Raw genomic sequence first — 24,521 nt, forward strand, 5'->3', positions numbered from 1 at the left:
GCACTCTAATAGCAGTATTCTGTAAAGAAAATCAGATCTTATTGTAGTTTAGCGTGGGTGCGAAATACTCTGAGTGACCTTACTGGGAGGCTAAAGGGGCATGCGTTCATGCCTATTCGTACGGCACGTCAGGAACTTACGGCGCCTCCCGGAAACCGTCAGCACTACGAGTACTCCGTACTTGCTGGGACATGCTAATTAGTGGCAACCTCATGCAACTGCTACGTACTACGTACCTATATTGGTTGCAGTAGTAGGCAGCCCAGGCAGCCTCGACAGGTAAGAAGCCTCTTCCCTACGCACCACGTTTCTCCAGCTACCTACCAGATGACATACGCTCCTATATGCTCTTTTAAATTCGATAACATCTGAGAATTCTTGACAGGAAGCTCGGCAACGTGGACGTCCCGTCCCTCCTTTTCCGGGCCACGATCGCAGGAGCATGCCTAGTTGTATGTAGGTGTCACCCGTGTGTCTGTCCCTGGCGCTGATCTGACTCGCCAGACGGGGGACCGAGAGATCCGCAGACTCTCCCCTGTCTCCAGGCATCGTCGCGGGTGCAAGGATCCTCCAAGTCTAGTCAGCTCCCACCATCCGAAGCACCATCGACCCCAACCATATCCTTCCATCTGTAAAATTTGTGCTCAGATGGACTGACACATGTCAAGAAAGTGCTGGGCTCGAAGCAAAGAGAACCTACGGGAAGGCTGTGGCTTTCTCTTTGATGAACCTGATGAACCTCTACAACCACAGCCTACGCGAGGTGTGCAGGCTCTTAGGAAGATTCATAATTGTGTCAGAAACAGGTGCGGGCTTAGGCGTGTATCAGCTATGCAATTATCCTAGCCTCGCCCATCTCGTTGACTTCCCATGATTGTCATCATCCCAACCAGCAGCTGCAACCGACCGAAAGGTGCCAACACAGCAGGGTTGACAGCTACTAGTTGCGCCCTTTGCCTACTCAATATTGTTGATAATTCGAATCAAACAACTGCGTACCTAAAGATCAGAGGAAGGTGTTTGGTCGGGTCCGAAGCAGTGGTGAGGTCTCCAGGTCCAACATATGTTCAGCACCGCATCATTCTTCAGCTTGTGTTTCGAATAGCTGGCATTGACGCCTTGGTCAACATTCGCGTCGCACAGTTTCCCGATGGTGTCCACGGACAGGGCCATTGGGGCAATCATGAGGCTCTTGCCGGCACTTGCTAGAGTGCGATGGCAAACAATACACGTCCCCGTTATACCGACTTCCGGCAGGTCGTCTTGCCATAGAGGCTGCTTGTCGGATCAAGTCTCATGCCTCCATTGTCATCTCAATCTCTTCCTCACGCCCCCGGCCTCATCCTTGTCCTTGAAGTCTGCTGCCATGTGCGCCGGACCTGATGCAGTCTTTGCTCGATGCCTGCTTCGATGACAGATCGTTGGGTTGTCGGGGGGAACAGGCGGGCTTGGAGACATAGGTTATACATTTGTCGAATTACAGTGAGCCTCTCTGCCTCAGGTAGAGCAGTCCAACTGACATTGACATCGGCCCAGCTCGACCTGGGATGAGCAGCACAGTACTCGTTATGGACTCGGCGCGCAAGGTCCTTGAAGTTGTCGAAATGCCGGTCACTGAGGCCGAGCTTTTCCTGCACCTGAGTAGGCGTATCTCGCAGTCTGATGGGCGAATTGCTCATGTCGACTTATCCAGGTTCAAGTAACAACCGTGCGGCAAGAAGGTCAAGTCGGAAACAGAAGGAATACGAGAGCTTTTGTTGAAGGAAACGGCGAGGACTCACCTTCACTTTCACATCTGCCCTCATGATAAAGCTACGGATGGATTTCCGTTCCTTGTCACCGCTCAACTGTGCGCAGGTGATGGTATCCGTCAACGGTACCCCTACCGCATCGCTTGGCCGCTCTGCACATCTCGGCCAGCTCTCATATCTAGCGCTGCCTTTCCAAATGGGTTTTGTCCGCCGCCTCCAATCAAGCATGCGTGCATGGTTACAAGACTGGCTCTAAACATGCTGCTGGATGTCCCTTACATATTGTCTCGGAAGCCAGCATTCGCGTAAGGCGGCGGAAGACCGGGTCCCGGAACGAGGATGTGCGGCCCGAAGGAGGCTGTGGCTGGTTTGACCTGTCCAATTGAAGCCTGGCATGCAGCATATGCCTGACCTCGGCAGCCTATTATGTTCAAACAATGAGCCTTGCAACAGGCTCCGTCTTGACACCGGTCCCGAAACACTTTGACTGTTTCATCTTCGCACTCCCTCTCACGTCTCCCCTTAGCCTGATTCGACATTAAGTCTCGCACCCGAAGATGGTTTCGTTCGACACGCGTCGCATGTCGACTTCGCATATGCTACAAGTCCCCTCTGTGCTCACGAGGAGGTTTGTTTCTCTTCCCTCCTGTTCACTTTCTTTCCTCTCCTCGTGGTGTGGTTGACGGCCTGAGTTTCGTTCATCCGGTCGATTTTCTTGCTTCATTTCAGGCGACAGAGCCATCATTTGATATTTTTGACCGACAATTGTATTGCTACGAATCACGCAAAACGACGCAGCACGGAGCAGGCCTCTGAACAGTTGCTGCAGCCAACGAAAATGTCGAGTACAAAGACCCTCATCTTGACTGCGACCTACCCTGCCGATTTCTCACCGCCGAATTCGAGTCGTCACCACCGACTGCATCGGCGCATCATTTCCGCTCTGCATATCGGAGGCTTACTTGCTAGCTTGATTGCCACTGCACTGTTTTCCGCCGCAATCCCGAAATGGAACGCCAACTTCTTTCACAATACCGGGCCATCATCAGGTGACTGGACGGACGGGATGCCCCTGGGGCCCTTGACCTTTTCATTCCTCTATCACGCTATCGTCCTTATCCACGCTCGAATCCGGAGCGTCCGGCACTCGAGCATGCAGAGCCCGATGCCCTCACCGTCTCCTCGCTGGATCTTCGTGCACATTACGGTTCTCGTCCTGGTGCTGCTTAGCCTCCTTCCCGCCCTATTCCTTGCTGGATACGGAGCCCTGTTCCGCGTCTGGCGCCCAGCCATCCGCACGCAGTCCGGGATCCTCGTTTGCAACATGATGAATGTGTTCTCGCACGAGTGCGAGCCTGTGCTCTACTACATTGGAAACCTGCAGATCGGGGGAATTGTCTTCGGTGCCTTGGTCGGAGCCGTTCATTTCATATTGTTGCTTGATGCTCTCCGCGGCCTAAGACGCCATATGCTAGTCAAGCAACTCCAGCGTGAGAAGCTCGCCCACTATGGCGCACATGAAGGCCGCGCGAGAAGGAAGGGCTCTCGCGGAAGCAGACGCGACCTTCGCACCCGCCACGAATCAAGTCCTAGGGCCGGAGAGGTTGCAGGTCAGCACGAACACGACCATCGGCATCAGCACCAGCCTCAACGTCCACAAGACTATCCCACACAAATGGCAGTTGCAAGTCCTGACTCTCTCGGCGGAAGCGGGACCGGACCGCCTCCACAGCAACTGCAGGATCGGCCTCCCTACTTCATCCGCCCACCGGAGCAGAGCCGCGCTGGCGTCTCCCGCTGGCAGGGGTGATTGTGCGATTGATGCTTCCGGCAGATGTCGTCGTGCGAGAACGGAAATTGAGGATATGCAAGACAGAACACGCTACGACAGTTGCTGCATACACCTGTTGACCGGGTGATCATGCAGTATGTTGTCTAGGCTGCGTCGACTGCAAAATAGTCGGCTCTCTCACCGTTTATCTTCATCAGTGTCATTGGAAACTATGTAGTCTGGACTTTGGTGAAAGGAAGAAAGATATGTTGGACTTTCCAGTCTCCGTTTCCACTTGCTAAGAACACCATCACCGTTGGGTGATGTTCTGCCCGTAATCAGGCTTGCCTCTCACTGTCCTGATGTTGATGTTATCCCTGCCAGGACGGATGCCATGCCTGTGGCATTCGTAATTGAACCCTACTCCGTCAAACCTCCTAGTCCGAATGCTGTGCAAAACCCGTTCCGTCCCTTTACGTCCATTCTATGCCCATTCCCATGCAATTTCATTCAAAGCCATCATGGTGTTTTGCAGCTCTGAGGATTCTGTCGACACGCAGCAGCGCAACTTTTGTGTTTCAGTGCTACCACTCTGCGCAACCTAGTCCGTGGTTGCTCGGACATGACCAAGGGAGCAGCACCTTTCAACACCTTGTCCCCGGGCCGAGCCAACAGTAGAAAGTCTTCTCCATCTCGCGGTTCATTCTCATTCTGTTGCCCGTGTATCCACTGATTCGAGTCGATAAACATACCTAGGACAAGTGGAATGCTCCTTGTCCTTCTCGGATGGCAACAAACATACGCTCCTTCAACACTGCCTGTGAAGAGTAATCGGGGAGCTTGAGGTAGTTGACACAAGTCATGACACTTGGCAGATAGTCATCTGACGTATAAGGGGGTTCACTAGGCTTGCAAACCACGGTGAACATCGGCGTCAGGCTCTTGAATCCTCCGATGGGAAGCTTGGGACTGCCAGTGACAAATTGCAAGAAGTCTCTGCGTTGGGCAGGGTTGAGTTCCGACATTGTCTGCAGAAGGTTTTTGACGCTCTTACTATCCATGTTGTAGCCATGATCTGCCTTGACCGAGTCCATCAGTGTCTCGATGGACCAGTCTTCTTCAACGCGACCAAACAACATGACTAGCTCGTCCGGTGTGAACGCCTTTAGACTGGAATATGAGAATACTTGGGAGAATCCCGCCTGGAATGCCTCGATCTGGGATCGAACTCCACTTCCCAAACTCAAGTCGAGCACTCGGTCAATGTATTTCTGGACATTATCGATTGTAACGCCGACATTAGATCCGTTTTCGATCAGCTCGATGCCAGGATAGCCGGGAAGGGTGAAGTCCAGCATGAGATCTTCCACTCTCGCATCGTGAATTGTGATGTTATCGATTGCTTGCGCTTTCTCGATCTTGGTCAAGGACGAGTCAAGCTCGATCTTCGTCTTCGCCCGGACGAATCGTTGCAGCTGCGCAAGGGAATTTGCCAAGTCCCGATCAACAGTGCGCAGGAGGGGAATTGATGGAACCGTGGTTGATACTCCTCCTACCTTAAAGAATGTTGGACTGAAGGATATGTCGATGATTCGAGAGTCAAGCATCGATCGAGCGACAAACTTTCCGAGAATCTTGAACAGTAGCAAAAGCTTCTTGCCCGCCTCTCCAGGAATGTCGGCATCACTCATCGGCGCAGGAAATAGGCCGTTGCTGCCAAATGCAAATTGATCTTGGTGAGCAGAGTCATTCTCGCGCCACATCTTCAGCTTCTTCTTCGAAAACTCCTTCGACACAGACGAGTAGAATTCAAGAGTAGGACCCAATCCCGTGCCCACTTCTTCAAAGTACTCAACTTCTAGGACACTTGGCGAAGCGCCATACATGTCCATAACCTTCATGGCGGACTCGAGGATGCGATGGCGAGAGATACGGACTTTCTGGCGTTGTGGTCGACCTAGCAACGGTCGGTCATCTCTCCGGCGATCACGCCGGTCATCATTCTCTGACTGGTTGTTCTGCCAACGAATCATAGATCGGGAGTAGCCAAACGAGGTGGACTGCAAAAACAGGTGCCGGGTTTCAAACGGAAAAAGGAATGGGAAAGAGCGGGCAAGATCTTCACTCCACTCTGGCAAGCAATTGCTGGCAACGATCAGAGGCTCCTCAAGTTGACGATTCATCTTGGCAGTCAGCTTGGTGTTGATGAAAGACGCAAGAGACTCTTGGTATAGCTTCAGACCTGCCTGACCAATCATTTCTTGGACATCATCTAGATTTGCGTTGAGCTCGTGAAGAATCCGGAGTAAAGACAGAATTGACGATGTGACTGGATGACCGTCAAGCGAGGCTGGCAGACCATCACCGGAGCCTTGCTTTTGTGATTCACCCCAAACAGAGAGACTTGACAGATCAGGTGGGGGACCGCGGACCTTTCGAAATTTGACCGTGTGAACTCCTGACCAGATGGTCCGAGAAATTTGATCTTGGGGTTGATCGCGATTGTAGTGGACAGCTCGGTAGATAGTAGTGTTGTTGGGGATAACCTTCCCGTCGATGCTGAATTCAATATGCCAATCCTGCGGCGTGCTTGCTAGTGCGGCGGCATATGATGGACGACCAGCTGCTGTGGCAGGGGATGGCCCAGGAGACTGGTCTGAGGATGGCGGTCGAGTGTTCCCAGGGATTGGAGTACCCGGTTGCGGTGTGAACACTCTTGTTCCATCCTCTTGACGAGCTGTCACCTTCCCAGAGGATCCAATCTCCATGTTGACTGCCCCCGGTTCTGGCGCATCATCATCGGACAGGTCGTCTTCGAGATCTTCGACGAAAGCTTCAAGAGCACCATCACCTTCACCGTCGGGAGCATCGTCATCTTTTAATACTCTCTCGTCTGCACATTCAAGTTTGTTGCCTACGTCCTCGGAACTTGGTTCAGGGGCTAACGCAGGTGGCAAGCTTGATGAGGATGCTTGGTTTCGTCGAGCTGACCGCTTACGGTCAGCCTTTTCGACAGATTTCTTCTCTACAGCAGTCTGCTTCTCCTCAGATCGTTGTTTTGTTTGGGACGAGAGTCGCATCGCAGCCAGAGGATCCGCAGTCGCAAGAGGAGCTGGTGCACCAATGTCCTGCCCAAATGGGGAGAAAAGGCCTGATTCTGCAGCGCCTGAAAGGTGGGCAAGCCGTGCATTTGCTATTTGCTGCAACATATCCCGCCGTCGCTGAGCCGAAGCTGGACGTTCGGCCGCAGTAAATCGAGGGCGAAGATAATCGTCCAGGGCTTTGAAAGTAGCAATTGCATGGATGGAGACAATCATCTCTCGATATGCAAGGGGAATGTCACTCTCAGTATCAGCTGAAAGCCTCAGTCGCAGCTGACGTGAAAGCATTGAGGCGGAGCTGCTCCGACTGTTCTCGGACGCATTATTGTTGACGGTGAGAACCTCGAAATGTTCGGCACGGCTCAGCAAATCCTGGAGTTTCTGAATGAGTACGCTGAACGGTGTGACGGTGGACAGAGCTGAACTTGTTGTGAGCCTGCTCTGGTTGATTGGTTGCATGAACGCTGACACAAACTGTGCCCTGGCAGTGCTGTGTGCGGTGGAGAGGTCTTCAGACAACACTTGGACCAGGACGCGGATGATACCTGAGTCCAATAATTCTGAACTTGTTATGCTTTCAAGGGCGTCGCCATCGAAGTAACTGCCCAGACGAGTAAACAGCTGATTGCTGCTTTCCATCTGTCTTGGCTGGCTGTAGAATGCTTCGATGTCGTTGGCGAGTTTGTCAAGATCAACGCGAATCTCCGAGGCCTTCTCTTTGAGTTCCCTGCCCTTTGTTGTGTCATACTTGTCCAAAAATTTCTTTGCGCGCACTACCACCAAGTCGGAGATTCCAGCAATGGCAAGTGGAGAAGGCACTTCCTCGCCATCAGAAGAATCAGAGCTCTGTGAATCGTCTAAATCATGATCATGCCTGACTGCAACATCGTCTTCGTTGCGATCGTCGTCATTGTCTTCATCTTCGGGATCTGCACCGTCGTCGTCGTCGTCGTCTTCGTCGTCACCGTCTTCGTCGTCACCGTCTTCGTCATCCTCTTCGTCGACTCCGTCGTCGTCCCGGCCTTCGTCGTCCTCACCGTCACTCCCACGTTCGTATTTGGAAGGTGTGCTGGTGACACTATCGATTTTGGTGGCATTGTCAATACCTTCGTTGCCGCGACCGGCCCCTCCGTTGCGGTCACTGCTAGTGGCACTGGACGGTTTGTTGTTGTCCAAGGGTAAGGGTCTCTCGGCAAGCTTCATAATTTCGCCAATCACCCCTTCGCGGTGAAACTGGTACTGGTAGATATCTTCCAGTCTCTCGAAAAGTAGCTCTGATGCCTGAAGAGCAAACATGACCAGGCTCGGATGATCCTCTTGAGAGAGTATCGAGGCGAGGAAAGAAGCATATGGTACAGGGCGAAGCGCCTCTTCGATGACAGAGGTCTCGAGATTAGACAGAATTTTCAATTGAGCGATGAGAACCTTTTGTCGCACGCTCAGGTTCACTGTACTGGAGTACGCGTCGGTCAATGTTGGCAGGAGGATCATTGCAAACCGGCGCGTCTCTTGCTTGCAATCCTCAAGCAATTGGCGTCTCTTCTCAGCTTTCGAAGAGCCGGTGGCAGGGGCCTCGTCGTTTGCGAGCTTGTCGACCAAATCGTCATAAATTTCCGGGTCCATACCGTTGGCAAGCCTGGGGCGAGGAAGGAGTTCGCAAATGACGTTTAAAGTCTCGTACACTTGCTCACGAGGTCTATGGATCAGGGCCTGCATGATGACCACGCTATCGATCTTTGAAGCAGCATCAGTAGTCTCGGATGGTGGCGAGACTCCTGCAAGAATCTGGTACAAAGTGTCGACAACATTCATCTTCAACAACTCGGCGGACAACCTCGGGCTAGCTCGAGCGACGATCGCGAGCACACGCAGAAACTCCGTATGAATGTTGGCCCCGATCAGATTTGTGGTGCCGGGGAGGAGGAGCCCAAGGATTGCTCGCAGAAGTGGCACGTCGACCAATTGCTCCAGCTTTGCCGGACTGTGCTTGAAACTATTGATGACTCGAGTAACGCAGAGGCAACCTTGCTCAACTACCTTTTGATCATGGCTTGACAAGACATTCAAGAGGATTGGCATGACGTCGCGTATGACTGGAAAAGAATCGTGCGGTATGTTACGGCAACAGTTGGCGGCAGTGGTGACAGCAGTTCGCTGGGTACTGGTGGCAAAGAAGTCTAGAAACTGTAGACAGGCTGTCAAGCCACCCTCCCGAACGATCGCTCCCGGAAAGTCGACGGAAATCTTGGACAGTGTGCTCAAAGCCTGTTCGGCGACGTCGATGTACTGGATATCAAGCAACTTTTGACACAGAACCGGGACAGCGCCGCCATACACAACGTTGGCAACAGAGCCCCGCAAAGCCTCCATCAAGTTGGCAATGCATCGGCAAGCTAGCAGCATGATCTCCGGATTCTCCTCACCTGTGATTGAGTTTGGTTGCATCAGAGCCACGAGCTCCTTGACATAAGGATCTGGAGAGAATTGGCCAGAAAGGTTATCCTCGTTGGACACCAACAGCAAGTTGGACAGTTCCTCGAGGGCTAACATTTGCATCGTAGGATTGTCTGCTTGTCGAAGGTTGTTCAGGATGTCTCTCAGTCTCGATGACATGCCACTCATCATTCCGCTCAACGCTCTAAGTGTACTCGATAGACCCGAAGCGACGCCACGGCCAGGGCCGAATAAGGCTGCGGAGAAAGGATCGGGGGCGTCATCGTCGTCCATTTCGCTCTGGTCGTCTCCGTCGTTGCTGTCGCTCTGGGTGGATCGATGTGATGGTGGAAGGCTCTCTCTTGCTCCTCTAACAGGTTTTTCATTCTCTTCCTCGTCGTCCTCTTTCATCGAAACATCCTGATCCTTCTTGTTCAAACGGTTCTTCTGACGGCGTGAGGTCGGTGTCTGGGCTGGAGGAGAGACGTCTAGCAGGGATGTTAGCACGATCAAGACACCGGCCGAGGAATAGCGTGTACCTGATGGCGACTTCTTACTGTTCCGACTCGGCGGACGCTTCGAACTTGATTTTGCAGGTGGCTGTCTGGCCGAATCGTCTGTGAATTTTGAAGATGAACTGGTAATATTAGCTGTGGTCCTGATACCATCATGGTCTCTGTTCACCCACTCATTATTAGACATTGCCGGCTCGTTCCCAGCGCTTCTTCTTCGACTGGATCGAGGGACTGGAGCTGCGGGTGTTGGTTGGGATTGTGGCGGCTCAGCTAACTTTGGCCTCTTTCCCCGCCGAGTAGATGGAGGGCTCGTCTCTTCTGGCTGTTCGGGGCTAGGGGCCCGACGGCTTGAGGCCTTTCGCTTCCTTGATGAGGTGGCAGAAGGATTTGAGGCTTGGATCGGATCGGGAGAAAAATCGGATGAAACGCCAGACTCTGCACCGAGCCTCGCGGATGAACGAGTGACTCTGCGAGACATGAGCAATGGTCCTCACCAAGAGAAACGTATGCAGGAGTGTCTGTTAAAGTACGAAGAGGATTGCAAGCTCGCAAAAGAGGAGAGGAAGTGATCAAGGTATTTGGATCGAATATCAAAGGCGGGTCGAGGGGTTTGAAATCAAAGGACAACCAAGGCAGGCGGAAGGGCCGAGCACAAGGTTCGGAGTGCAGTCTGCAGAAGCCTTTACGCCGTAGATACAGTGAAGTGAGGAAGTACCTTTGTCTTCTGGAAGGGGTTGACTGGGAAGAAGGTGAATGAGCAGAGGCAAGTGTGCCTGAAGCACGTCGGTTTGTGAGTTGCAAGTTTGAAGGCGAGCGTGCGGGCAGATTTGCCATGTTAACCCGCCATCGAGGGGCGGCCGCGATGGATGGACGGGGAAAGAATTACAGATGTGTAGTCGCTATACAGTAGATGGAGGGATAGAGGTTGAAGATGAAATTGAGATAGTTCAGGGGAGACAAAGATAGACAGTCCTGCGCAGCGCAGTCGAGTCTGCTGGTTAGACGTTGTACGGCTGGAGGACGAGGATGAAGACATCGGCAACGCAGCCGCTTGACAATCTAGTCCCTCGATGGCGCAGGCAAGACTCCAAGACCCCCAACGCCTTCTGAGTGGATGACGAACGCCCACGAGCACCGTCCCTTATTTATAGGTAGCCACCGAGACACGAAACCAAGTGATTAGACGCCTCTTGCCACGTACTTGTACCTGGGACACGGGTATTAGTCTTCGACGTCTCGTTTCCTTCCTGCTACATAGAGCAGCATTGTTCTGGATTATGGAGAGCGTCAAGGGCAACCTTCTGTCAACTTGCGTATCGTTCTGATGAGACCTGAAGCCGCACCGACTTGGTGCAGTCCCAAACTTCAATTACCTACTTGGCCCTTTCCAGGCTCCCTTGATGCTAATGATGTGATGGTCTATGTTAACCTCGTCCCAGACATCCTAGAGACAAGTCATCCCGACTCCGGCAGGTGACTGACCAACTACCGCCTTTTCCATCAGAATCAATCCATGGAGAATCGGCCAGAACCAAGTCAATCTATCAAAAGCTATGACATGACCACAAGCTGCAGATCGCTGTACTCCTTCCGGCTGAATTCTCATCGCAAAGCCGCCAGATCGATGCGGCCTGCCAGGTTCCGAGGCCTACAATCAGTGAATCAAGAGGTGCATGGAACAGAAAAGGAATAAACAAGACATGGTGCAGCCATCATATACTATATCTTGACTACCTAAGTTGCTTGAGTAACTATCCACTCAAGAATGGAAACAGCAATCTGATTGATACCAAATGGCCTGCACTGTAGGAACGTTCAAGTTCGACCTAAGTGATGTACGGATACTCTGTATGTGCACGTAGTAAATGAGAGTACCTAATACATATTCCCGTACCGTTGCGGACAGTACTAAGGCAGTATGACGCCAACCTGGCGATACAAGTTGCACAAGGCAAAGGGCAACCGAAACAACAACCCGAGGTGTATTTTTTTCATCATATCTTTGCTTATTCCACGGACCTTGACAGTACTATCTGTGTAGGCGCTCCATCTCTCCAGCGACATGATCTCGTCTTGCCCTCTTCTTACTCCTCTCCTCTACCCCACTCGCTCGCCATCTTGCCCTCGATCGGGGCGCACTAGTTGATGGGCTCGCGTAGCCTAAATGGGATCAACCGAGGGCGTCGCAAAGCAAGAGTCACTATTACTTCGTGCTAATCACTGAAAAGCTTGCGCCAACTCCCATCTGCCGACGGTCGGGGATCTCTTTGTCTCCTAACAGAGTGGTCAACCGGTGGCTACGGGGGCTAACTGAAAGCCCTCCAACTTACACCTCTTCATCCTCCACACAACCAAACCGGCCATCTGCCAACTCCAGTTCACTCAACTCGGGCCATGAAGCCCTGAGATGCTGAGTCGCTCCTCGCTCCTACTTCTTCCCCCGTCCCATTCACCACTTTCAGCCAGTCCTCTGCGCAAGCTTCTGGCTTCACTGCCCTTTGTCGCAGGCAGCCATCATCTGTTGAGAGGCTCGACAGCCCCGCCACCCGTCTCATCCACCTTCTCGACTCCCGGCTCTGCTCGTGACAAATCAACAATTTCCTCGGCCATTCTCCTACCCTCCTCACGATCGCTGCACCCTTTCCAACCCGCAAAAGCGGCCTTCTCTCAGCGGAGGTCGACTGTGCTTCAAGCAATAACCGGTGACGCCGACGCCATGGACGATTACCGCTTCCCCGATTCCCGGCTCAAGAAGAAGATGGATGACCCGTCGAAGACACCGCTTCTACTTGTTGCTTGTGGATCCTTTTCTCCGATTACATTCTTACACTTGCGCATGTTTGTTATGGCCGCAGACTACGTTAAACACAACACCAATTTCGAGATAGTTGGCGGATATTTGTCGCCTGTGTCTGACGCTTACAAGAAACAAGGCTTGGCCCCTGCAGAACACCGGTAAGCCTGATACTATAGTTTAGAGTTGCAATAGCTAACAGTCTCGCTCAGAGTAGCAATGTGTCAACTCGCAATCGACAAGGCCTCTAACTGGCTCATGGTTGACAGTTGGGAAGCCGAGAAGAAGGAATATCAACCCACGGCCAAAGTCCTGGACCACTTTGACCAAGAGATAAACGTGATGAGAAAAGGGATCGATACCGGAGACGGCACCCGAAAGCCCGTCAAAATCTCCCTACTCGCTGGAGCCGACTTGATCCAAACCATGTCAACTCCTGGGGTGTGGAGCGAGAAAGATCTGGACCACATTCTTGGACGCTACGGTGTTTTTATCATTGAACGTTCCGGCACCGATATCGATGAAGCTCTGGCAAGCTTACACAATTATCGTGAAAACATCCACGTTATTCAGCAATTGATCCAGAACGACGTCAGCAGCACGAAGATCAGATTGTTCCTCCGAAGAGGCATGAGTGTGCAGTACCTCATCCCAGCTCCGGTGGTAGAGTATATCGAGCAGAACCACCTATACGGAGACGAGCATCGGTCATCCAGTACCCCTTCTATCGTCCAGGACAATGACAAGGGCAAAGATAAAGAAGTCGAACCAACAGCCTGAGCTCGCTTGGAGTTAAGCAAGCAAGTCCATGAGCTCTATTTGTTCAGCTGGGCCTTGAGGGCCCATAGTCCGAGCGGGACAGCTGGTAATAAGAGAAGAGCCTTTCCGTCACTGGAAGGAGTGCGCCGCCTCCATGGAATATGTGGAAAATGATTGTGGGAAAAACTGACGACAAGTCCATGTGTCGATTACGTGACAAATATGCGTATGGGGCGGCAAGAATCTGGCTTTTGACCAACTCATTAGATGGGTCGAGACTTTGGCGTTCCTAGCAAGCGGATTTTTACCGTGTCTGGAGTTGCGCGCGGAAGTCGGGGGATATAGTCTGGCATCTGCGAAGTGGGATATTGACACTTGGAGGCCATTAAGTGAATGCTTCAACCTGCTTTGATTCATGTCTATAGATTAGACAACGCGCATTCGAGACACGGAATTCTCTACGAGAACTGAGCTTCCCAGACCATGGAAAAAGGGCCGCCTCCCATATGCAACTGTTAGTTAGACAAGGGTTGCTTGGGCCGCGAGAGCAAGATTTAGTTTGGGTAAAGTGAAACTAAATCCGTGGCCCCAATATAACTACGGCATTCATCTTACGCACTGTGGCTGTTTCGGCCTGCAACTGTCCTGCTTTTGATGCGAGACTTGCCCAAATCAAGAGCTGATATTATATGTTGCTCATTGATACAAGATAGAAAATATACTCCTGACGGAAGGCGCAGATCTGAGAGGAAGACAGATCTGATAACATGCCGACGACCACCCCTGCCGCTGGCTGCCTTACATTGCGGGCTTCCGTGCATGAGACAAGCACGGTTGGGGGCATCAGTATATATAATCGACTTCCCTGCCCCTTACCAACCAGGAACAGTCTTCGGCTATATTTCGACTTATAGTCAGTTAGATGACTAACCAGCAACGTACGGCGCACTGCTCGCCATAGCCGAATCCGTCCCGATCCTACCGGAGCCTTGGTTTCCAGCGACTCCCGGGTGAGTCTTCGCCCATTCCTTGAGCTCGGCGTGGTCTTTCCCCGTGTACTTCTTCAGCTCCTCGTCCGAAAGCTGGACGCCCCGGCCCTGCTTGGATTGCTGGTACGAGGCATATTTCTGGCCCAGCCAGGACTTCTTGCGTGCTCCCGCGGTCTCGTTATCGGAGGAGGAATGTTTCTTCGAATTTCGGTGCTTGGACTCCTGGTTCACCGGGTTTGCAGGGTCGTTGGACGTAGCGAATTCGTCTTTGGCAAGCGACGATGTGGGGTCCTGACTTGCCGGTTCACCGTTGGCATGCGGACGTGTCTGGGCTGCCTCGACAGTGGTGGAGTCCCAGTCGCCGCCGTCGAGCGTTTGGTACGGCTTCAGTTTAAAATCGCCATCAGCGTCCGCCGCCTGGGGCCGCGACACCTCATGAGGATAGCTGGCTGTAACAGGACCGTGCTGGGCTGACAGCTCGCCGTTGGCAGCCGTATTGGTCTCGCTCCCATGTGGTCCTGCTGGCCCATCATCCTCCGCGCGCCCGAGTTGCGGAGATGGCTGATCTGGCTCTGTGGTTGAATGCCTCGAACGGCTCGGCTTTGGCTTGACAGTCTCGTCCGGTGCATACTCTGTCATACGCCTGCCTCGCGAATCCTGGTCATAATCGACGGTGGAGAAGTTTGTGTTTACCCTTCGTGCAGGCTCGCCTATCTCTGTAGTTGGGGGATTGTTCACGGCGGGCACATCCTCGCCCTTCAAGCTGGAGAATCCACAGCCCATGGCTTGGTGACGACAATGCTTGGTTGAATTAGATGAATGCTGCTGCCTCGATCATAGAGGCGTGTCTCGAAAAAGTCAAATAAGCGACACCGGCCTTGCTCATCGGTATCTCCGGATAATTACTGTATATAAAGGCTAAGGGCCAAGGCCAATGTGCTGCAGAGTTGCTTTGGCCGATTTTGGCCAACTCCAGTGAGAATGTCTTCTTTTGCTGCGACGGGTCGACAACCGGAGGAACGGAGGTTGGGGTGGGAAAGAAGCGAGTGGTAAAGGATGTATGTAAAGGATGAAGTCGGCTCTCTGTCTTCGACGCTTCCTGGCGAGCCTCGACATTCCCGTCTAGGTGCCGTCCAAGAATAGACCCCATCAGGTGGTACAATATGGGGCATGCCAGTGTAACGTGCCGAATAGCGCGCTGTGGCAGAGCTCTGGGGCCGAACGACAAGTGGTCGCCACTTAGGCGGTACGTTGCCTCGTAAGCCTCCCAAGACCCCCTGTTGGTGTGGAGTTGAAAGCTTGAAGTTGGCACCCCGAGGCAGATTCTGGGGTTCAAGGTTCAAGGGCCAATTGCCGATAGAGGACCCTGAACAGTGAACACACTGTACGGCGTACTCGTACACTGTACGTTGCTCGCAGCGCCCCCTACGATTCAAATCTTTATGTAAGACCAGTCTCCTGCGACTGACTAGGTAGTTAGATGGTCAACGGATGCGACGCCGGTGCAACCTGGATGGTGATTTGAGGTTCTGGATATCTTTGATGTACCAGTCGGCGACTTTGGTGTCAAAGGCAAGTACATCTACATCCGAGCCGGCGTAACCGACAAGTACTCCCTCACCCAGAGATTTCACCCTTCCATTGACGAGCTTGGCTCTTTCCATGGCTGGCATGGCAATGTCTACTGTTCCCAGCGTATCGCTGGCACTGAGATCCAAGTGTTGACAGCGGCGGGTATCGCGCTGGACAGGCCGTTTACGGAGCAGAAGTGGAAGGAAGTCACTAGAATACAACAACTCAACGTGAGCGAGAGACGCAGGTTGTCGGCCCCAGATAGCCATACTGATATTATACAGGTCACAGGTACTTTTTTTCGCTGCTCAATAGGCCGCAAAGCAAATAAAAAAGCAAGCCACCAGTGGCAGCCTTGTTCTGATCGCTTTTGTTTGTGCGCACTGCCCGATCCCTAGACATCGGCTCTCCGCAGTACCAAGCTTCCAAAGGTGCTGTTAAATGCCGAGCACGGCCATGAGCGTCGAATTGGCACCTCAGGGCATCCGGAGTAATGCCTTCTCTCCAGGATACATCGAGACAGACATGAGCACATCCTTGCGAGAACAACATCCACATCTGGCAAAGCTGATGCACAGTACACCTCCCTTAATCAAGATTGGAAGTCGCAACGATCTGACCCGCACAGCCCGTATACTTGTTGAGTGACGCCGCTTCGTATACCACAGGTGCCGGTGCCGACATTCCTATTACTGTCGATCTTCATGCCGGCAGAATAGAAGCTGGAAATGATCACACGCACAGAGTGGAGCCAACACACGGCCAGAGCAGCCGAGATGCAACGAGGCTATAATGGCTTAACTCCTCGGTGAATGCTGGCGATGCCACCAGTAAGATTCTCGTATCCTTCTCCGGGTGTGACGAACCCAGCATCTTGAATCATTGCCTTGAACTCTTCCTGGGATGGAAATCGTTCGATACTTTCGACAAGGTATTGATAGCTGTCTCGATCCCCAGCGACGAGTTGGCCTATCAGTGGGATAGCCCCAAAGCTCCACCTTTTGTAGACTGCGTTGAACAAGGCGCTATTGACGTGGCTAAATTCAAGGCAGGCAAACACGCCGCCGGGCTTGAGGACTCGAAATGCCTCGCGGATGGCTGCATCTTTGTTCGTAAAGTTCCGGATGCCGAACGCCACCGTGTAGAGATCGATAGAATCAGATTCAATTGATGGCATGGACTCGGCATTTGCTTGCATAAACGATAGCCGTCCAGAGTGTCCATATGGTGTTTCGAGCGCCCTCTTGCGACCCTCCGCCAGCATGTCTGGGTTGATATCTGCAATCGTAACTCTCGTTTTCAGATCGAGGTTCACATTCGTGGCGTGATCGAGCATGCGGAAGGCAATGTCGCCAGTTCCTCCAGCGACATCTAGGATGTTCCAGCCGGATTCACCATTTCTGCTGCCAGGGTTCAGGGTCCGGACGAAATAGTCCTTCCAAAGCCGGTGGATCCCCAGAGACATCAGGTCGTTCATGGTATCGTAGGATGAGGCTACCGAGGAAAAGACCGCGCCAACTATAGCTTCTTAGCATGTGGACAGCAGAGCAAGGGTTCATCGGCGTTACCTCTCCCCTCCTTTTGAGCTTCGGAGATGGTCTCGAAGCCAAAGTGCGTAGTCCGCTCATCTTCACCAGGGAGTTGCTGTGGTTTCGATGGACTGGTGGCAAACGCCCTCTGTACAGCTCTGGTCCTGACATTGCAGGCGCGCAAGGCTACAGGACATCGGGCTATACTGCGAAACATAGCTGCGGCGAGCAACGGGAAGTGCTAGTATGACACTGCTTGCCCATGATGTCGGACGGAGTGCACTTTTTCCGCAGCATCCTCTCCGCGCTTTCAGTCCGCTCGAAAGGGTTTAGCCTTTGGAGATGCAGCCGCAACTAAGAGTCTCGATGGACCGCAGGCCACTATTGCTTGACCGAGGATAACCGCGCTCCCTTCAGAAGCCATACGCTCTTATTCCGACCTCTCGTCCTTTGCTCATCTCTTTCACCTTCATCAGCACTTACTATGCAGTCTCTGTGTTGGTCTGTTGGGTCTTAGGCAGGTTGATCTTCCGGAATTGCATCATGAAGGGTCGAAACGTCTTACGGCCTCTAGCGGCATCCTGCAATAACAGATCGGGGGTCCTCTTGCGGAGAAGAGGAATACGATGGGCAAGCGATAGTTGGGCTCCTGGCCCTGCGCAGAAGGAGGGATCGGATTCGTATGTATCAGTCTGGACTTTTTCCTTTATCGGAAACCGTTCCCGCTCTGTGCTGTGCTGACGTGCTCTTCTCAGGGTCAACTTCCCTGGCGCCTTGAAAAGCAGGTTCACCGCTACCATGAAGTTTCAAAATCCTGCCGAGGAAGCTGCTATGCCGACTTATCGAATAATCGATGCTGATGGAAATGTTGTCGATCAATCTAGAGACCCCAGCTCAACCCCTGCCGAGGAAATCATCCAGTGGTACCGAAATATGCTTACCGTCAGCATTATGGATTTGATCATGTTTGATGCTCAGCGCCAGGGTCGGACCAGCTTCTATATGGTTTCTGCGGGCGAGGAGGGAATCGCTGTCGGATCTGCCTCTGCCTTGTCACCGGACGATGTTTGCTTTTTGCAATATCGCGAGCAGGGGGTTATGGTGCAACGAGGATTTACTCTGAAAGAAATGATGAGCCAGCTTTTCGCCAACAAGGACGACAACGGCAAAGGACACAATATGCCTGTGCACTACGGCAGTAGCAAGCTCAACGTGCACACAATCTCGAGTACTCTAGCGACGCAGATCCCTCAGGCATCTGGGGCAGCATACGCGCTGAAGATGCAGCGACTTATAAATCCTAACGTCCCGCCCCGGATTGTGGCCTGCTATTTCGGTGAAGGAGCGGCGAGCGAGGGAGACTTCCATGCCGCTTTGAACATTGCGGCAACAAAGTCATGCCCGACTGTGTTCATATGCCGCAACAACGGGTTTGCGATATCCACAGCAAGCATTGAACAGTACAAAGGCGACGGCATTGCTAGTCGCGGCATGGGATACGGTATCGATACCATCCGAGTCGACGGAAACGACTTTTTTGCAGTACGTGAAGTCATGCTAGAGGCCCGGAAACGAGCCCTTGAGGGAGACTGCAGGCCTATCCTGGTGGAAGCCATGAGCTATCGGGTCAGCCACCATAGTACCAGCGATGACAGCTTTGCATATCGAGCGAAGAGAGAAGTGGAAGAGTGGAAGCGGAGGGACAACCCAATTACTCGTCTGCGAAAGTGGATGGAGAAGAAGGGCATCTGGGACGAAGACAAAGAGAAAGAAGCGAGAGCATCCATTCGAAAAGATGTCCTTCGAGAATTTGCAGCAGCGGAAAAGCTCAAGAAGCCACCTTTACGATCCCTTTTCGAAGACGTTTATGAAGAAATTACGCCAGAAGCTCGCACTCACATGAAGGAGCTGAAGGAGCTGATCGAGAAATACCCGAATGAGTATGACCTATCTCCGTTCGAAGGTGGCCTGAAGTCTTTGCAGTGACGCAGGCCTTTGCGGCCAACAAGCGAGCCAAAATTGCAACCCACCTCCATCAAAGCGCAATGATGAATGATGTGATCCTGGATCAGATCTAACAGGGCTCGGCCACGAGACAGACTGGTGCCAGAGGGGTCGGGTCGGGCCTCGTTCATTGACATTACTGGAGTCTACGGAGTACTAGTCCGAGATTGCGGTAGAGGCTCGTCATAGAGAAGGGCATTGTTTGTTCTGGATGTGTAGGACCAGTCAAGGACGAAAGGTGGAGGGGGAGATGATGGACAGCCTGGTATCTGTGGTATCAAGGATGGTTGGTGGCTTGACCGTTGCCAGGTTCCCGGTCCGGGTCACGGGTCCCGGAGCCCGGAATGCTGGCGTGGCGCCGGGTCGCTGGAAAGGGTTAGCCATTGTGGCTTAGCGCCGCTACCAGCCACCAAGTCGTTCGCCGGCACCTGCGCTGGACTCACCAACATCCAGCCTCCTGGCATTCCATCCAATATACTTCTAGAATTCAGAGAATTTCTGTGAATAGGCGGCTTCCCAGTCTCCATCACCAAGGGACTATGTTTCATCACCTGAAGTGTTCCTTGCTGATTGATTCCAGCATCCTGTGATGAGTCGCTTTGTTCTCATGCCGTGACGTTGCGGTTGTTTACCAGCCTCCTCCGTACCATGGTCACCTCGACTACTTTTCTGCCGTGACCCTCCCAATTCTGCCGCCGTTTGTTTAACTAGTACTTGTAAACCTTCGTTCTACTGCTTGCTTGCGTTCCTGCTTTGCTACACCATTGGTCTTTTGCCAGCTTGTTTGTCTCATCCATTGTTTCTGCTCGCCGTCCTGCATTTTCCCGGAGTTTGGAGCCTTTCGTCCTGTGCAAGCATGTATTCGACCTTTGCAGGCTCATTGCTGAAGGCCTTGATCCTCTCCTCACTGCTAGAACCTGCTACGGCACAGACTTACTCGTCATGCAATCCCACACTTCAGGGTAAGTGCTCACACAGAATTCTCAATTGACTAGTCACTGACCTCCCCCAGGTGGATGTCCCGCGGACCCTGCTCTAGGTCACAGTCTAGACATCGATTTCACATCTGGCTCCTCGAGCAAATTTACGGCGTCCGGTAACCCAACCTACGACTCCAATGGAGCAGCATTTACAGTGGCGAAATCGGGCGACGCGCCATCCATCTCCTCCAAGTGGTACATCATGTTCGGTCATGTCGACTACGTGATCAAGGCTGCTCCAGGCACCGGTATCGTCAGCGCGGCTATTTTGCAGTCGGACTGCTTAGATGAGATTGACTGGGAGTGGCTTGGTGGTGACAATACTCAAGCTCAGAGCAACTACTTTGGAAAAGGAATCACGACTACCGGCTATAATCGAGGAGCTTTCCACGGCGCAGCTGACAACCATGACACCTTTCATACATACAGCATTGACTGGACCGCTGACCAGATTGTCTGGTCAATCGACGGAACCACTGTGCGAGCCATGACTCAAGATCAGGCCGAATCAGGCCAGTATCCGCAGACACCAATGTATGTCAAACTGGGGGCTTGGGCTGGGGGAGACCCATCTAATCCACAGGGAACGATTGAATGGGCCGGTGGGCTGACAGACTACTCTGCTGGCCCCTTTACCATGTATGTCAAGTCTGTCCACGTCACCGATTACTCGACCGGGTCCCAGTACTCGTACTCGGGTACCAGTGGCACGTGGCAATCCATCGTCTCCAGTGGTGGTCAGATCAATGGAGAAGGCGACGGCACACCTGTATCATCTGCCCAAGCACCGGCAGTGACCTCACACGTCTCGAACAGCGCTCCACTGGCCTTTGGCAACGGTGACAACACTGATTCCGTCTCCGCAACTCGAACAGGCTGGCCATGGTCGGGAACGGCAACTGCAACGGCTGTGACTGTGGTAAGCGCTTCAATACCTGGGCTGACAAGTCAGTTGCCCCTCTGCTCCAGCTCGGTTGTTTTTCCCGCTCGACTGACCTGTTTACAGACCCAATCCCCTTCCTCGTCGTCTGCGCAAGTGCCATCGTCGGCTTCAGAATCGGTTTCTCTTGAGGTTTTCACGTCCTACGATGGCCAAGGCTTCCCAACGCTTGTCACCATCGAGTCTGCAGCACCAGTGACTCCCAAAAGTTACGACAGTCAAGGATTTCTCACCACTAGCACTCAACCTGCGATGACTGTAGCTTCATCCACAAAAACACAGCTGGTAACGCCGACCACGAACACAGATGGTGGAGATGCGAGTACGGCACCCGTCTCGCCTGCAAGCTCAGCCGCAGGACAGCCCGAGAGCCCGGGCTCTACAACTACACCCAACGAAAGTACGATTAGTCCAGAGTCCAGTTCTACCCCGGCAAGCAGACCGAGTACTTCCTCAGTCAATTCTACTGAAGCTCCTTCCACCACCCCGGTCGGCTCGATTGTTGCGTCTGGTACAGTCACCAGCTCACATGCAGGTCCATCAAGCACCACTCAATTTGACACTTCGAGCCAGACACGAGCTAGCACCACCAGTTCTTCGACAGATACTACGCTTCCAGGTTTGACTACGACTTCAGATACCGATACTGCACCCATCCCCAGGTCTACCACCACTACTCCAGGAAACTCGAATGCTTTGCCTTCAAGCACATCCGCCGAAGTTCCAAGCAAAACCACGAATACTGCATTGCCCTCAGAACAGACTACAACTTTGAAGACATCTAGCAGTCCAAGCAAAACCACGAATACGGCATTGCCCTCAGAACAGAGTACAACATTGAGAACGTCGAGCAGTCCAAGCGGAACGCAAACTCCGGCAGCGCCTCCCACCTCGACCGGAACCCCTCCGGCGGTAAACGGTGCGACCGCAGATCATGGTGTGAGCGGTCTGGGAGGGTTGTTATGCTTCGGGGTTTGGTTGCTTTCGATTTATTACACACAAAATTGACGGCATTTGTCAGCAAATGAGGCTGACATGGCAGACCAGTAAAGGTGGCGTTGGCGGAATCCCCAGAAGGCTCAGGTTCAGGCTCAGGAGTTAGGGTGAGGGAAAAGGCTGTGGCAAGCCGATGATGATTGATGACCGTGATACCCCGATAAAATAAAGGCCTTGGATGAATCTCGAAATGTCAAATACAGACATTGAAACTATGCCTCACACTGCGACTAGAGTGCGCACAAAACATACTGCGTGATGCTGGAAGGTACCTAGCATAATCTTAATACTAATTATCCAGAGCCCTGGGCTCTTTGTGAAATCCTGCTGGTCGTCAAATATGCACATGGAGGACTCTGTAAAACCCATTTCTGTGTCTGGCAGGTTGGTGGAGCGTGCAGAAGTCGACGGACGGATCAACGTCATTTTCAGCCTCTCACTGTGTGAACTTTGTGAACTGCGTTTTTGGGCCGGTGTTCGGGGCCCGTAAAAGCGCCACACCCGCGCCCTCAAAGGCTTGTCCATCCCACTTCAAAGAGCCCGTAGCCAGCAAATTAAGGGCTGCACCTTTCGCTCGAATCCTGTTCCCGTCCTCTATCTCCTTTCTACGTATTATTCACCCCCTTGTACCAACCGTTCCCACCGCCATTATGGCGGCAGTCGCTCCCGTCGATGTGACGCAGACCCATCCCTACACCTGCAATTCCTGCGCAGTCGCTTTCCGCAACAGCGATGCCCAACGGACTCACATGCGAAGTGACTGGCACCGATACAATCTGAAGCGAAGGCTAGCCGAACTCCCTGCCGTGTCGTCAGAAGACTACAACGAGAAGGTTCTTGCTGCGCAAGCAACGAATAAGATCGCCGCCGCTCAAGCAGCCTTTGCAAAATTATGCCCAACCTGCCAGAAGACGTACTATAGTGAGAATGCGTATCAGAACCACCTCGCTAGCAAATCACACAAGACGAAAGAGTTGGTGGGCAATCGAAGTTCAAGAGGAGATGAGTCTGCAAGGATTGGCTCGACGGCATCTGCTGTCAATTCTACGGCAGAATCAGAACCCCGAGATCCAGAAGCTGAAGCCGAATTTGAGAAGGTGGTTGCTGGGATCAAGGAGACTTCCCTACAAGATGTCCCTGCGATAACACGAAGACCGTCCGCACCTGCTCCGGACGCAGAACCTCGAGAAGATCATCCTATATCGCCCGAAAAACCTCCCGTGGCTTCCATCCCTGTGTCAAGATGTCTCTTTTGCAACTACGATTCCCCCAGCGTCAAACTCAGCGTCGCACACATGACGAAGATCCACGGTCTTTTCGTTCCCGAGCAGAACTACCTAGTCGATGCGGAGGGTCTTTTGAGATACATGCAGGGCAAAGTGTATGAAAACTTCGAGTGCCTGTACTGCCACAAACTGAGAGGGAATGCCGAAGGCGTCCAGACTCATATGCGGGACAAGGGCCATTGCAAGATTGCTTTCGAGACCGAAGAGGAAATGGTTGAGGTTGGGCAGTTTTACGACTTTTCAAGCACCTATTCGGACGAGGACGCAGACGATTCAGACGCGGAGCTTGAGCCGAAACCAAATGGCGGGATGCATTTGGACGGTGAAAAGCAGGGAGAGGCAGACGATGGTTGGGAGACTGATTCTTCGTTCTCGTCGCTTGATACCAACGATCTCGCGTCGGTGCCGAACGACGATCGCACATCATCATATCAGCGTCTACCCATGCACCGCCATCACTCGAATACCGATCCAAGGCCGCACCGAAACGCGGACGGGTTTCATTCTCATGCACACCAGCATAACCATGCTGCATTCTACGATGAATATGAGTTGTATCTCCCCAGCGGGCGCATAGCCGGCCACCGCAGCTTGCGCAAATACTACCGACAAAACTTGCATTCGTATCCCACGGCGGCAGAGAGAATGGAGCGAGCTCAGAGACTGATAGAGGAGGGAAGTTCGGATGCTGAGATGGAAGACGTGGAAGCTCTTCCGGCGACGCCACCTCGAAACAGTCTCATGAGGCGTGGCGAGGCTGGCATGCTTGGTGTGACGGCCCAACAGCGAAGAGACGTGCGGACCCAGGAGGTGCGAAGTCGACAGAATACACAGCGTGCACAGAACCGCTATCAAGCCAAATTGGAGAAGCAGAACAACTTCCAGAAACACTTCAGGGTAAGTCTCCAACAACGAGGTACATCCTCTGACCGCTCTTTGCTGACTATTCCTAGGACCCATTGTTGCAGTGATGGGAAGTGGGAAGCCATTTTCTTGTCAGCATGAGTGGACAGTACGCCGCGTATACACGTGGATGTAGCATCCATCTAGCTTGTTCGGGGAGTTTCCCTTTGGCATCAACATCGGCATCCGACTTGCTGC

At 52.7% G+C, this 24,521-nt stretch overlaps 10 protein-coding genes across 10 annotated transcripts; 6 read left to right on the forward strand and 4 right to left on the reverse strand.

Annotated features, from left to right (window-relative positions):
• Nucleotides 1–999: 999 nt before the first annotated feature.
• On the reverse strand, nucleotides 1,000–1,679 carry A1O3_01552 (uncharacterized protein; the record flags this gene model as incomplete). Its single annotated transcript, XM_007731696.1, has 2 exons — nucleotides 1,000–1,275; nucleotides 1,380–1,679. The coding sequence occupies 2 exons, from the start codon at nucleotides 1,677–1,679 to the stop codon at nucleotides 1,000–1,002; spliced, it is 576 nt and encodes a 191-aa protein (XP_007729886.1).
• A 910-nt stretch (nucleotides 1,680–2,589) lies between these two features.
• A1O3_01553 (uncharacterized protein) lies at nucleotides 2,590–3,561 on the forward strand (the record flags this gene model as incomplete). Its single annotated transcript, XM_007731697.1, has 1 exon — nucleotides 2,590–3,561. One exon carries the CDS (start codon nucleotides 2,590–2,592, stop codon nucleotides 3,559–3,561), a length of 972 nt encoding a protein of 323 aa, XP_007729887.1.
• A 713-nt stretch (nucleotides 3,562–4,274) lies between these two features.
• A1O3_01554 (E3 ubiquitin-protein ligase TRIP12) lies at nucleotides 4,275–9,758 on the reverse strand (the record flags this gene model as incomplete). Its single annotated transcript, XM_007731698.1, has 2 exons — nucleotides 4,275–9,544; nucleotides 9,596–9,758. 2 exons carry the CDS (start codon nucleotides 9,756–9,758, stop codon nucleotides 4,275–4,277), a joined length of 5,433 nt encoding a protein of 1,810 aa, XP_007729888.1.
• Nucleotides 9,759–12,287: 2,529 nt separating this feature from the next.
• A1O3_01555 (nicotinate (nicotinamide) nucleotide adenylyltransferase) lies at nucleotides 12,288–13,145 on the forward strand (the record flags this gene model as incomplete). The annotated part of the gene is made up of 2 exons (XM_007731699.1): nucleotides 12,288–12,526; nucleotides 12,578–13,145. 2 exons carry the CDS (start codon nucleotides 12,288–12,290, stop codon nucleotides 13,143–13,145), a joined length of 807 nt encoding a protein of 268 aa, XP_007729889.1.
• A 905-nt stretch (nucleotides 13,146–14,050) lies between these two features.
• A1O3_01556 (uncharacterized protein) lies at nucleotides 14,051–14,896 on the reverse strand (the record flags this gene model as incomplete). The annotated part of the gene is made up of 1 exon (XM_007731700.1): nucleotides 14,051–14,896. One exon carries the CDS (start codon nucleotides 14,894–14,896, stop codon nucleotides 14,051–14,053), a length of 846 nt encoding a protein of 281 aa, XP_007729890.1.
• Nucleotides 14,897–15,639: 743 nt separating this feature from the next.
• A1O3_01557 (uncharacterized protein) lies at nucleotides 15,640–16,409 on the forward strand (the record flags this gene model as incomplete). Its single annotated transcript, XM_007731701.1, has 2 exons — nucleotides 15,640–15,915; nucleotides 15,970–16,409. Coding segments are annotated over 2 exons (390 nt in total), but the record flags the coding sequence as incomplete, so codon positions are not given.
• A 63-nt stretch (nucleotides 16,410–16,472) lies between these two features.
• A1O3_01558 (ubiquinone biosynthesis methyltransferase) lies at nucleotides 16,473–17,431 on the reverse strand (the record flags this gene model as incomplete). Its single annotated transcript, XM_007731702.1, has 2 exons — nucleotides 16,473–17,203; nucleotides 17,254–17,431. 2 exons carry the CDS (start codon nucleotides 17,429–17,431, stop codon nucleotides 16,473–16,475), a joined length of 909 nt encoding a protein of 302 aa, XP_007729892.1.
• Nucleotides 17,432–18,012: 581 nt separating this feature from the next.
• Nucleotides 18,013–19,200, forward strand: A1O3_01559 (2-oxoisovalerate dehydrogenase E1 component, alpha subunit; the record flags this gene model as incomplete). The annotated part of the gene is made up of 1 exon (XM_007731703.1): nucleotides 18,013–19,200. The coding sequence occupies one exon, from the start codon at nucleotides 18,013–18,015 to the stop codon at nucleotides 19,198–19,200; it is 1,188 nt and encodes a 395-aa protein (XP_007729893.1).
• An 874-nt stretch (nucleotides 19,201–20,074) lies between these two features.
• On the forward strand, nucleotides 20,075–21,923 carry A1O3_01560 (uncharacterized protein; the record flags this gene model as incomplete). Its single annotated transcript, XM_007731704.1, has 4 exons — nucleotides 20,075–20,180; nucleotides 20,231–21,117; nucleotides 21,205–21,644; nucleotides 21,743–21,923. The coding sequence occupies 4 exons, from the start codon at nucleotides 20,075–20,077 to the stop codon at nucleotides 21,921–21,923; spliced, it is 1,614 nt and encodes a 537-aa protein (XP_007729894.1).
• Nucleotides 21,924–22,784: 861 nt separating this feature from the next.
• Nucleotides 22,785–24,391, forward strand: A1O3_01561 (uncharacterized protein; the record flags this gene model as incomplete). The annotated part of the gene is made up of 2 exons (XM_007731705.1): nucleotides 22,785–24,317; nucleotides 24,374–24,391. The coding sequence occupies 2 exons, from the start codon at nucleotides 22,785–22,787 to the stop codon at nucleotides 24,389–24,391; spliced, it is 1,551 nt and encodes a 516-aa protein (XP_007729895.1).
• Between the last annotated feature and the right edge of the window lie 130 nt (nucleotides 24,392–24,521).

Source organism: Capronia epimyces (genome assembly GCF_000585565.1).
Source record: "Capronia epimyces CBS 606.96 chromosome Unknown aczIQ-supercont1.1, whole genome shotgun sequence".
NCBI classification, from domain to species: domain Eukaryota; kingdom Fungi; phylum Ascomycota; class Eurotiomycetes; order Chaetothyriales; family Herpotrichiellaceae; genus Capronia; species Capronia epimyces.